This window comes from Meriones unguiculatus, chromosome X, assembly GCF_030254825.1.
Source record: "Meriones unguiculatus strain TT.TT164.6M chromosome X, Bangor_MerUng_6.1, whole genome shotgun sequence".
NCBI lineage: Eukaryota > Metazoa > Chordata > Mammalia > Rodentia > Muridae > Meriones > Meriones unguiculatus.
The window spans coordinates 37633652-37646728 of record NC_083369.1 but is presented as its reverse complement, the minus strand read 5'-3'; the positions used below and the strand labels follow the sequence as shown (position 1 = coordinate 37646728).

The following is a 13077-nucleotide window of genomic DNA, read 5'->3' as shown; positions in this document are numbered from 1 at the left end:
AATCTCAAACATATATCCTAAATGAAAAGAAGCATATATGTTACTGCAGGGTGGGGTGGAAGGAGAGAGTACTGGGAGAGAGAGCTGGAACTTGGGCGGGGGAAGGGGGAATATTTCAGGACTGAGGTAAAAACTTAGTGCAATGTAAACTCCCAGGAATCTACGAGGGCAAACCTAGTTAAGACTCCTATTAATGGGAGATAAGGAGCCTGAACCAACCACCTTTGTAACCAGGCAAAGCTTTCAGTGGAGGATTGGGACAGCAACCCATCCACAAAACCTTTAACCTACAATTTGTCTTCCCTGCAAGATGTGCTGGGGTACAGCTGGCAGAGAAATTGTGGGAGTGGCCAACCAGCGACTGGTCCAGCTTGAGATCCATGCCATACGAGAGAGCCCTTGTATGATACTGCCTGGAAGTCCAGGAATCAGAGGCTAGATAGCCCAGAGACCTGGGATAAAATCAAACATAACTAGCAATAAACAAACAAATAAACGTCATTGAAATAATTCCTAATTATACTCTATTATATTTGTAGACTAGAGAAGCTTCATCCATAACTGTTGGGAGAAGATGCAGCTAAATATTAGGCAGACCTCAGGGAATCCTGCAGAAGAGGCAGGGGAAAGACTGAAGCAAGGAGAGGGGACATCATAAGAAATTGGCCCACAGAATCAACTAATCAGGACTCAAAGGGGCTCACAGAGACTGAACCAACAATCAGGGAGCCTGTATGGATCTGACCTAGGTCTTCTGGGAGCAGGGGCTGACTGCTGACTCTGACTCTTTTGCCTGCTTTTGAGACCCCTTTCCTACCAGGTTGCCTTGTCTATCCTTAATTTGAGGGAGGTGCCTAGTCTTCTTGTAACTTGATATGCCATGTGTGTTTGATATCCCTGGGAAGAAACAGAGGAGTGCATCTGGAGAGAGGGGAGGTAGGTGATAAGATAGTTTTAGTCTGGAATAAGAAGGGTAAAAGAAATGTTCTAAAATTGAACTGTAATAATGGAATATTCTATAAACTTAATAAATTTCATTAATTATGCACTTAATCAGGTTAATTTATTGCATGCAAATTATACCATACAAAATCTTACTACTAAGTATAATTTTTAAGAGTTATTTTTACAGAAACTCAGAGACTGGGAAGAATAGAAAGGAAAAAGAGGTCAATCAATAGGTATAATGTTATTGTTTTATCAATGGAATAAGTTCCATAGTATAACAGTATAAATATAATTAACAATGATCTTACATATCTCAAAGTACAGAATGTATTCAAACTTTTTTAAAAAAATTACTGAGTCAGTCACTATCCAATATTACATTGTACCTCATAATATATAGAAAAATCTGTTAATAAAAAAAATTCATATCACGCATGGTAGCACATGCCTTTAATTCCAGCAGTTAGAGGCAGAGGCAGGCAGATCTCTGTGAGTTCATGGCCTGCCCAGTCTACATGGGGAGCCTTAGGCCAGCCAGGGCTACATAATAACCACACACCCCCCACCCAATGTGTGTGTGTGGTGTGTTGTGTCTGTCTCTCTCTTAACTATATATATATATGCACATATATTGTATATGTCTCTATATATAATATATACAACACATATGCAAAGGGAATAGGTTACATTACCGTTAACACAAGGTAAATAATTTTAGATAGTCAAAATGGAACGTTTCTAGTAAAATCAGAAGATCCATATATTTAGCAAATAGCTATTTTGCCAAAATGTCTTTCAGTGAATTAGTTATTTGATTGGCCTATTTTCTAGCTCATAGAGTTAATGTTAATACGAAGTCTGCTACACAGCAAAGGCCCATTGATGACAAAGAGTATAATTAAAATGCTTGGGCCACAAGTTTTCACATGTATAACATGGGAATAACTATGTTAACCTTGAGAACTGTAAGGATTAAATAAAATAGTGTATGTAAACAGCTTAAGATAGTTTGATACATAGCTGCTATTCAATGACAGTTACTTATACCCTAATCTTTTAATTTTTAGTTATGAAAAGTTTAAACACATAGAAAAATGTAAATGTATAATAAACTCCCACATATCTATCATCTAGCTAAATTTTAAGATTTATGACATATAGCCAATCTTGTTTCAATTACACCTCAATACTGTAATATATTCATACTGGAAAAAGTCCAAATATACTTTATTCTTGAAAATTTCTATACCCTCTCAGTTCTCTTAAAAATACCTCTGGCAGCAGTGGCAGGTTAATAGAAATAGGACAAGAACAAGAAGGAGCACAGAGATCTCTTTATACTGTATCCTACTAGTCATTTGTAACTGATCATTTAGTATTCACATTTGTCTCCTACCCAGGAGACCTGTCAAAAGGTCTGAAAACGTGGCAGAGCTCAACAATCTCTTCAATAGTATTCTTTAGCAACTGAGTTCTCAAATCCCAAGGACATCTCATTTCTTCCAGACTCTGCTCCTTCCCTTGTTTTGTTGGTCAGGTAGACCTAATACACTTTCCCTTAAGATCTGAAGACAATGTTTCTCTATAAAGAGACTAGCTGTCCTTTTGTATTCCTACATCACCTGTACTTTGCACTTTGTTCTTAAATTCTGCTGGATAATGTTCTTAGATTCCTGATGCTAACTCTCGCTTGCCTTTTTCTCCCTCTGATTCTCTACATCCATTATAGTTTCTAGGCAACATACTTAAGACTCTGGCCATAATCACATCATCATCATCTTTCATTTTCTTCTTTATCAACAAATTTGTAAAGGCTACCTTTATTAAGTGCACAATACTATGTACTATGTCTTATAAGAATGAAATATACATTATCTGATTTAATCACCTCCAAATCTTAAAGTAAATTTATTTATATGAAAGATATTTTTAAAATACCAAATATTAATTTGCCATGTCAAGTAGTAAATATATATTAGACCTGGAATCCAAACTCAGGACGAACTGACTGATTGGTTACCAAGATCATGATTGTATTAACAACTTTTCCTTTATTCTTTTGTAAAATGTTTCTAACAATTATAACATGTTACTGAAAAAGATTACACAATGAAATTAACCAGATCCATGCTCTATATATCTCAATTAATATCTGTACAGTTAAGAGTAGCCATTCTGAAGTTGTGGAGCTTCACATTGGATTTTACACTTTCACTACTGAATATTTACGTATTTTTAAAATAATTTTTAAAGATGAGCATGTTGGAACTCATCTGTAACTTTGGCATCTGGGGGCTGGGGTGCTAGAATTGCCTCAAGTTCAAGGCCAGCCTGAGTTACAAAGCAAATACCAGGCCAGTCTGGACTACAGAGTGAAACGCTGATGCAACATTAAAAAATTTCCATATAAGTGAATGTTTTGTTTTCTTCTCTCCCTTTATCCAACTTTCTAGAGATAACCACTGTCTTGTCAAAGGTTTGGAACAGCAAGTATAAAATATGTAATAAATATATATATACTTGCTTGAACGCATAGACATGTATCTGGAAAGAAGGGACCTAGAGGAAGAGGCAGAATGAAAGAGGATAATAAGGAAAAGAAAGATATTGCATTTTCATGTAGAATTTACATTTAACTATATATACATATATGTAAATACACTATGTATTTATACATATGCATACACACACATATCATATATAAAAGCAAAAGGAGTAATATTTGTAAGGAAAAGCAGGTCAGTGGCAGAGGTTAAGAAGAACAGATGATGGTATTAGGGAAGTAAATACAAGCCAAATAAAATTCTATGTGTACATGAAAATATCATAATGACTTCTAATAAAGGAACATAGCAAAAAGGCTCCTAAGGACATATTGCTATTCCCATAGATCAATGCTTTCCTTGTTCAACACACGTAAGAGAAGCTTCTTCTTGCAGTAGAGGAGAATTAACAGAGACCCACAATTGGATCATATGCAGAGTGAGAAACTTTCGAACACTCAGTTCTAAATGGGATTTCTCCATCAAACCCTTCCCTTCAGGTCTTAGGGATCTATGCAAAAGAGGAGACAGAAAAATAGTAAGAGCCTAAGGTAATAGATGATTTAAAAAAAAAAGTGTTTTCCAGATGCAAATGGATTGATGCACATATGAACTCAAAGAGACTGTGGCAGCATGAACAATACCTGCAAAGGCTCAAGCTAGAGGGGGAGTCCCAGTATTAAAACAGGGAAGTGACACGGGTTCCAACCCCAACCAAGAATCTATTTGCAACAGTGGAATGTCAACCACAGTCCAGGGCAGGCCTCATGCCCAAGAGTATGTGGCTAACACAAAACAAACTCCATGTTCTTTTTTGGTGAGCTGTTTATTTTACGATTATTATTATTATTATCATCATCATTATTATCACTGTTACTGTTATTTTCTCTTGTTTTTTTGTTTGTCTGGAATTTCAGCTTTTGTTTGTTTTTATAGAGAAAAATATTAACAAAGCAAGAGAGAACATGCATATACACATGAAATAGGATGGGTAGGAAGATCATCTAGGAAGAATTTAGAAAGGAGAAAGTATGTTCAAAATATATTATATAAAAAATTAAATTAAAAACTTAAAAGCTGGGCAAGGTGGCTCATGCCTATAATCCCAGCACTGAGGGAGGCAGAGGCAGGAGGATCTCTGTGAGTTCGAGGCAAGCCTGGTCTATAAAGCAAGTCCAGGACAGCCAAGGCTATACATGAAGAAAGCCTGTCTCAAAAAAATTTTTAAAGAAAAATGTCCATGAAATCTACTACTTACATGCTGACTAAAATACTTAATGGTTGTCTATGGAGAGAACAAAGGAAGAAAGATGGGAACAGAATTTTTTTACTATGTGCTCTGTCACCCTTTTTTTTTAAACTTTTTTTATTATTATCTCATGGAGGGGGTACATACATGTTACAGAATGCATGGAGATCAGAGGCTAAGTCAAGAGAGTTGGCTCTCTTCTTCCAGAGAGATGAACAGGCCTCATCAGGATTGTTAGTGAGTGCCTATAACCACTGAGCCACCTTCCTGGACTGACCCTTTTGAGTTTTTAACCATATAAACTGAACTTTAAGCATCTTTTTTTCTTTCCCTCCTTTCTCTCTCTTTCTCTCTCTCTTTCTCTCTTTCTCTCTTTCTCTTTCTTTCTTTCTTTCTTTCTTTCTTTCTTTCTTTCTTTCTTTCTTATTTGTTTTTAAAGACAGGGTTTCTCTGTGTAGCCATGGTTGTTCTGGAACTCTATAGACGAGGCTGACCTCAAATACACAGACATCTGCCTGCCTCTGCCTCCCAAGTGCTGGGATTAGAAGTGTGCATTATCACCGCCCACCTAACTCTTAAGTATCCTCTAAAAATTAAAAAAATATAAACAAACCCCTCATATATTGCTTTTCACCACCCCCTACAATTAAATGTATGCCTTTTTAAAAGTAAAGGTGGAATTGAATGCTATTTTATAACCTTGTTTCACTGAAAACTGTATCTTGGGGCTGGAGATGGCTCAATGGTTAAGACCATTCACTGGCTGCTCTTCCAGAGGTCCCAGATTCGATTCCTGGCACCCTGGTAGAGGCTCACAACTGTCTGTAACTCTAGTTTTAAGGAATATGACTCCCTTTCTGGCCTCCTTGGGCACAGCATGCACCTGGTGTAGGCGAAAATACTCATATATACAAACTTAAAGAAAACCTTAAGGCTGGGCATGAGGGTACAAGCCTTAAATCTCAGATGCAAGCAGATCTCTGTGAATTCAAGGCCAGCCTGGTGTACAAATAGAGTTCCAGGACAGCCAAGGCTACACAGAGAAACCCTGTCTCAAAAAAACCCAAAAAAGTAAATATTAAAAAAGTATGCTATTAGAACACACACATACATGCATGTGTTATACTATATGTACATACATACACACACACACACACACACACACACACACACACACACACACAGAAATGGTGGTGAAACACCCCTATACTGTCTAAAATCCCAACAATCAGGATACAAAGGCAGGAGGATCATGATTACAAGATGTACTTAGTCTATATAAGTAAACTCAAGGCCAGCCTGAGGTACATAAGCAGACCTTGTCTCAAAAAAAAAAAAAAAAAGATTGTAGGGGGAACACACTGAAGGGTGTAGTTTTGTGGCAGAGTGCCTGTCTTAAGATATATAAAGCCTTAAATACGATCACTGGCATAAATTAAAAAAAAAAAAAAAACCTTCAAAATACATCTTGAAGCAGGGCATAGCTATAGTGGCAACTATTTGGGAGGTTGGAGCAATACATGAGATCAGAAATTCAGGACCAGCCTGAGCTACAATGAGACACCCATCTCAATGGAAAAAAGACACTAACTTGGACATCTTTCTGTGCTAACAAATATTAAAATGTTCTATTCTTTGTAATTCTCTAATGTGTAGACTCCATTCTGAAGATATACTATATCTTATTTAACCTATGTTAGTGAACATTTGAGTGATTCCAGGCACATATTACAATGATGCAGTATGCACTAAACACTTTTTATAATCTGTACAATAATGTGTACAATATACAACCCATAATGTGAATTATTATGCATTTAATTATAAAAACATATTTTTAAAAGTATGTTCTTGAGCTAGCAAGATGGGACAGCAGGTAAAAAGACTAGGTATACAAAGCCTGACAAAGTGAGTTTGATGCCTGGAACCCACATCAGAAGGAAAGAATGAATTTCCAAAAATTGTCCTCTGACCATCACATCCATGCTGTGGTACCCCTTTACTGCCCTTGACCCCCTTCCCTCCATATACATGGTGAATAAAAAATTAACAAAATCCCCTATGTTCTTTTGTCAAAAATTTATTTATTTTTATTTTATGTATATAAGTCTTCGGCCTGCATGTATGTATGTGCATCACAAGTGAGCCTAGTGCCCATGGAGGTCAGAAGAAGGCATTGGATTCCCTGGAACTGCAGTTATGGATGATTGTGAACCACCACCAGGTGGGCACTGAAAACAACTTGGAGTTCAGTAAGTGCTCTTTAACAGCTGAGCCATCTCCAACTCAAACCCCTGTGCTCTTAACCTGTATACTTATTACCACTATTTTTACTAGTAGTTCTACTATAATAACTTACTAAAATCCTAGAACCTATACAAGATCTTTAAGTTGTCAGTTAGTCTCTAGACCTCTCCCTGTCCATCATGACTTCTGAACAAAGTAAATATCTACTTACATTTGGATATTACCCTAAATACTGTCTTTCCCTTACCATGTCCCAACTCCTTGGTCCACATTTTAATTGCCACTGGCAATCTTAGTTATCTCTGTTTTTTTTTTTTTTACCCATCTTACCTGCCATTAGCCATTAACAGGGCCATCGGGTTCTCACTGCTACCAACGTCCATGTCTGGCGAGTCATCATCTGATTCATTCAAGCAGGTACCAGTGATGTTGAACTGTAGAAGGAGGAGGCTCAGTTGTCACCAGTCTGAGACTCCCAGGTAAAGAGGGCCAGTTCCCTCTGGTTTTACTGCAAAACTGTCAAAAACCCTCTAAACCAAGGCCTTCTGATATGCCTATCCACAACCCCCAAATCCAACAATTACAGGAGTAGGAGGTAGAGAATATTTAGCTGGCTTGGGGAAAACATATCATAGCTTGTGAAACATGTTCCCTAAGAAAGGAAGAGGGTACCATTATTAGATACCCACATAGGGTAATATAGTATGTAGGCATGGCAAAGCCCTGAGGGAGGAGACAAGGACCTGTTGGACCTGTACAAGATTCTAACCTAACACACAACATTCTCAGATCTCATTCCCATCTGAGTATATCAAGATGCAACTCAAGTGTCATGTACATGGCAAAGAGTTCCTGAGCCCTACACAGATAGAATCAACCCCCTTCTGTGTCTCTAAATCCCACACATGCCCTTGATTGTGGGAGACATCTACACTTCATTTAACTCATTTATTTTTATGCCTATCATTCTTACTAGCCTGTCAGCCTTTTGAGTTCCATGCACAGCACCTATCACAGTGCCCAGCACAGAAAATGTCTCAATAAATGCCTGTTAAATGAGTGTAACTGGTAGCCAAACACTAGGGACCCTAAAATATGGAACAAGATAGCCTGGGGTTTTTTTGTTTGTTTGTTTTGTTTTGAAATACTGCTCTTCCAAGGGACCCAAAAGAGTTGGGCTGAACCCATGGGCCAGCACCCACCTTTGCTTTCAAGGAAGAGCCTGTCTTCAGTGCCTGATGACTGTATGGGTCCATGAGATTATAGCTCAACTGGCCAGCAGGCCCCAAGGCTGAACTTTCCTTGCCCTTTCGCTCTGCCTTCTTGAAGATATCCTTGGGCTTCAGGCCTTTCTTCTTTGAACCACTTTTGGAGGGCAGTGACAGCCTGGACATGGATACTGAAGTGGAATGGGCTGGCCTGGTTAAGGGGATGGAGCCAGCTGAGAAGATCCTCTGCAGACCAAAGATATTGCTCGTCTTCCCAACGTTCTGTTGGAAGATGTCCTACAAGAGTATTAATACATGAGGGGGTTAGAGCTTACTCAAGGGTTCTCTCTATGCTAAGTGCAGAGGTCTGTTCCCAGCACTCATGGTACTGCCATGGAAGTGGCTTACACAGGTGCTCCATATATGCACACCCCTGGTTTCTGTACAGTGAGTCATCATAAATTTATTGGGTGGCATTTCTTTACCCAGCCATTGACAAGTAAAGAGAAGACGAGCAAAGAAAAAGCCCAGCATTGCTGTCAAAACTGGAGGGAAAGACTCCCAGATTAGCTGACACAAAATAATAAAAAAGAAAAAATCAAGTACTTATCTGCGTGGTTCAAACTCCAAGGACTACAGAACTTTTGAAGAAAGTTTCTAGCCCTAATTTTGCTACCAGCTATCTCTCTGACCTGGGGAAAGTTATCTGATGGAACAAGCTCAAGAAGCTTGTTTGCTTAGCTGTATAATTAACAGTCAAGACTAAAAAGGTGTTCTTCAGAAATGTTCTGTGCTTTCTTTGAGCTTCCTGGGAGAAATTTTGGGGATGGGTGGTATGTGGAAGGCAGATGACAGGAACAAGGGGAGCTCTAGGTCTCTGACTTTTATCCTATTCAAACCACTTATGCTTTGATTTATTATATAAACTGGCTTCCATACAAGACCTTATTTGAAAAAAAAAAAAAAAAAAAGGACTCCACTCCATTGCTTTAAAATGTTTGAAAGCCATGAACAAGTCGTGTTCCATCTCGTGAGTTTTCTTCTAGCCAGCCCAAAGTTCTATATGTATAAAAATGGGTTAAGTAAGAACTGGAAATAAGACAGTCCTTTGACTGACTCCTGAAAGGTTTTAGTGGGTGAAATAGAGGAAAATGAGGTAGGATGTAGACACTGCAGACTACAGTATAGATAGTGAAATGTGCTGTAAGCAGTGAGGGAAGAAGTCCAACTTTTAGAAGCAAACCATTCTGTAGCATGGATACACATACATGCATACATATAAAAGAGAGAGAAGGAGGGAGGGAGGGAGGGAAGGAAGGAAGGAAGGAAGGAAGGAAGGAAGGAAGGAAGGAAGGAAGGAAGGAAGGGAAGGAAAAAAAAAGGAAGGAAGGATGGAAGGAAGGAAGGAAGAAGAAAGGGAGAGAAAGACAGACACACAGTTATCTCTTAGGCACTAAATAGAATTTTATAGCTCCTAACACAGCTTAAACATCCTCAAGTCCAATTTTCCTCTGATGCTTCTGCTACTTCACCAGCCCACACTGAGTTTTCTTTTTGCTACAAAGTCTATTATTAACAATGAATCACATTTATTGAGTATTTACTCTGCCAGGCACTATGCGAGGGGCTCTATATTACCTCAATTTTACCAAAGATTTGAAAGGTTGGTAAAGTTATTCCTCACTTTACAGATCAGAAAACTGGGACTCTGAAAGGCTTTCAAGTGAAAGAGCAGAAACCAGAACCCAGGTTTCTCTGAGTTTCTTACTACTATACCTCCTGCCTCATGGTATGTGCCACCTGTTGAAACATGCCTTTGCCATCATCTTCAACCTAAGGTTGTTATTTTGTAGAATTCAGAGATTGAGTCAAATTAGTAAAAGCAGCAACTACAACTATCACTATAGCCTACATTAGAATTTATTACGTGCCAACTGCATGCCAAGCATTATACTTAATGTTCAATTCACATTACCTTATCCAGTCCTCTTAACAACCTTGAGTAGGTATCATTAATCTCATTTTAGAGATAAGGAAACTGAGTTTCAGAGAGGTTTAACTGTGTCTGTGAGTTTGTAAGCAGGCACTATATCATTCATGGATCCCTAGAAACTAGCCCAGTGTGTGGCATGCACTCAGAACACATAATTATGTGAATGAATGACTAAATGAATGAATAAGGGCCTTGATAAGAGTCTTCCCATTCCTTCCCTGGGCTTTATGCCAACTACAAAGTCCTGACCTGCCACTTTAGCCCTTCCCAAATGACTTCCCTCCTCCCATGCTTCTTACTTCAACCAGGCGGATCTCCCTAGCCAGATCTTTAATGAGTTGTACGGTCCGCACTGTCTCCGGGATCTCATCTTCATGGTCCGGCAGAGCCTGTCAAATAAGAAGCATGAGACAACCGATTTCTTGCAAACATGCCAAAGGCAAACAATGAAGGAAGAACAGTCTTTTCAATAGCTAATAGGGAACCAATTAGATACTGGATATATCCATAGGCAAAACAAAGCACACACACAAAAAAAAAAAGGTTTTGAAATACACACAGAGGATTACAGACCTAAACATAAAACTTAAAAATATAAGCCCTCTATAATCAAGGAGAAAATTTTTGTGAAACTTTTGCTAAGCAACACAAACAGTATGAACCACAAAAGAAAAATCTGATAAAATGGACTTATAGAAGACAAAAACCTATCTTGGAAAAATCTTTGTTACTTTAAGACAATCCAAAGACTGAGAGAAAATTTTTGTAGAACACATATCTGGCTGAGTGTAGAGGTACACATCTATAGTTCCAATGATTGGGAGGCTGACTCAAGAGGATTCCAAAGTTAAGGCCATATTGGGCTATGTAGCAAAAATTTGTCTAAAACAAACAAAAAACACACATAGCTAGTAAAGCACAGTGTTAAGAAGTGTCAAGAATTAAGCTATAAACTGGGGCCATACCACTTAGGGACCTTAGGGAGATCAACTGGAACAAAGCAATCTCTCCACTTGGGAGAACAAAACTCAGTATCATCACTTACAGGTCCATAGCTAGCTCAACAGCAACTCTGGGAGATACCTGATAGGAATGTGTCTTTTATTGTCAGGTTTTTGAGTACTGAGATTTAAGTTTTTATTTGGATATCAAGCTTCTCATTATTATTTCTTCTACCAATTTTCATTTTGCTTTTGTATTTAGTAGGCAGAGGATCCAGTTTCCCAGTACTTTCTCATTATTCATGGTTCAATTATTTCCCTTCTTAACAGTTAATTAATCTGGAATTTGAGGGCGAGGCTATGTAGGGAAATGAGAACTGTAATGGTTCTCTCCCTTCCAGGCTAGAAAGGGTGCTGCAGGGAAGGGAGTAAATCCTTCCCATGCAAATCATCTGTACTTCAAAGAAGACTTCTTCCATGAGCCTCTGCTCCTTAAAAATGTCCTCCTGTCCTCGAGCTCCCTTTGGCCATGTTGTTTGGAACCATTCCCTGGCTTCTAGTTCCATATTGACTCAGGTCATGAGTGCTTAAGAACTACTCACTCACTCTCTTTGGTGTTCCTGAAGAGTCAGTCTGAAGTATACTCCAAAAGAGGGATCAGAGATAACACTAAAGCTAGTCACATTGAAGGAGGATGGAAAAAGAGAACTACAGGGTAAAGGCCAGGTGTACTTGAGATCAAGCGACAATGGAAAGCCCAAAACATGAAGTTTAACAATATCAGGGGAAGGGGAGGAGGGTAGGGCTCATGGGGGGATACAAAGTGAATAAAGTATAATTAATAAAAGTTAAAAAAATGTAAATAAAAACAATATCAGGGGAATGCAGGCAATATAAAGTAAAGAGATTACATGGGTTAAAACTAAAATGTCTAAAACCAGCCCTGAACAGGTCAATGTATAGAAGGAAGGAAGGAGATTATGGAGAATCTGAAAGTCTGAGACTGTCATGATATTTCTTCTATTTTTGCATTTTTAAACATTTTTAAGACTTTGAAAAAATTTTTCATATGTTTTAAACATGTTTACCCTCCCCAAGTTCCTCCCAGATCCTACCCACCCAACTTAATATTCTTCTTCTTTCTTTAAAACAAACAAACAAACAAACAAACAACACATACACACGCACGCACACACAGAAACCAACATGGGCTCCCACCCCTAGCAAGTAAAAGGTATCTGCAACTGATACTTGCTTACAAAGGAGAAATCAATTTTCTCTAATGTAGTCTCACTGGGTATATTAACCACACCTCAGGGCAGGCCCCATAACCCAGAACAGTTGGCCAACACAAAACAAGTTCAACTCAATGCTATTTTTTTTCATTTCTTAAGGTTGAATTTTTTAAATTAACATTTGGAAATTAATATATTTACATGGCTCAAAAATTAAATATTAAAAAGGTATGTTGAAAAGCCTCCCCACTACCCTTCCCCTAGCCTCCCTATCATTCAACTCTCTTCCACTGGTAACTATTTTTCATTAACTTCTATAAGGCAAATATAAAATTTACAGACAAAATTCTGTTTTCCTCCCTTTTTATAGAAACAGCTGCTTCTATACATGGTTTTGTACCTTTATTTGAAAAATTCTGTAGGTCTTTCTAAATCAGTACATAGAGAGCTTAAGAAAGATAAGAATTATCTTTTATAGTTGTTTTATATGCAGTTGGATAGATGAAATTTTGGAAAATTTCTAAAAAGCCATCTCAGCAGTAAGCAATCAAGAACCTTACATTTTTTTTCATATACTTTGATCCAGTAATTGATCTTTCAGGAGTCTATCCTAAAGGAATAAGGGACAAAGACTAATGTCTACAGATGTTTTATACTGTATGATTCGCCATAGTTACATCCCTTCAAAAAAAAGAAATAGAAAACAACTATAA

At 38.0% G+C, this 13077-nt stretch overlaps 1 protein-coding gene across 4 annotated transcripts in view; it reads right to left on the bottom strand.

The window, feature by feature from the left end:
• The window catches only part of Phf8 (PHD finger protein 8), a 101835-nt gene that overhangs the window by 47545 nt on the left and 41213 nt on the right, over positions 1-13077 (bottom strand). For 3 of the 4 annotated variants that reach the window (XM_060375270.1, XM_060375268.1, XM_060375267.1), the window contains exons 12-14: positions 10488-10577; positions 8190-8492; positions 7318-7421 (exon numbers count right to left, since the gene is read on the bottom strand). In XM_060375270.1, coding sequence (XP_060231253.1) covers positions 7318-7421; positions 8190-8492; positions 10488-10577 — 497 coding nt within the window. The remainder of the gene's footprint in view (positions 1-7317; positions 7422-8189; positions 8493-10487; positions 10578-13077) is intronic. The other variant, XM_060375269.1, reaches the window with a different exon arrangement.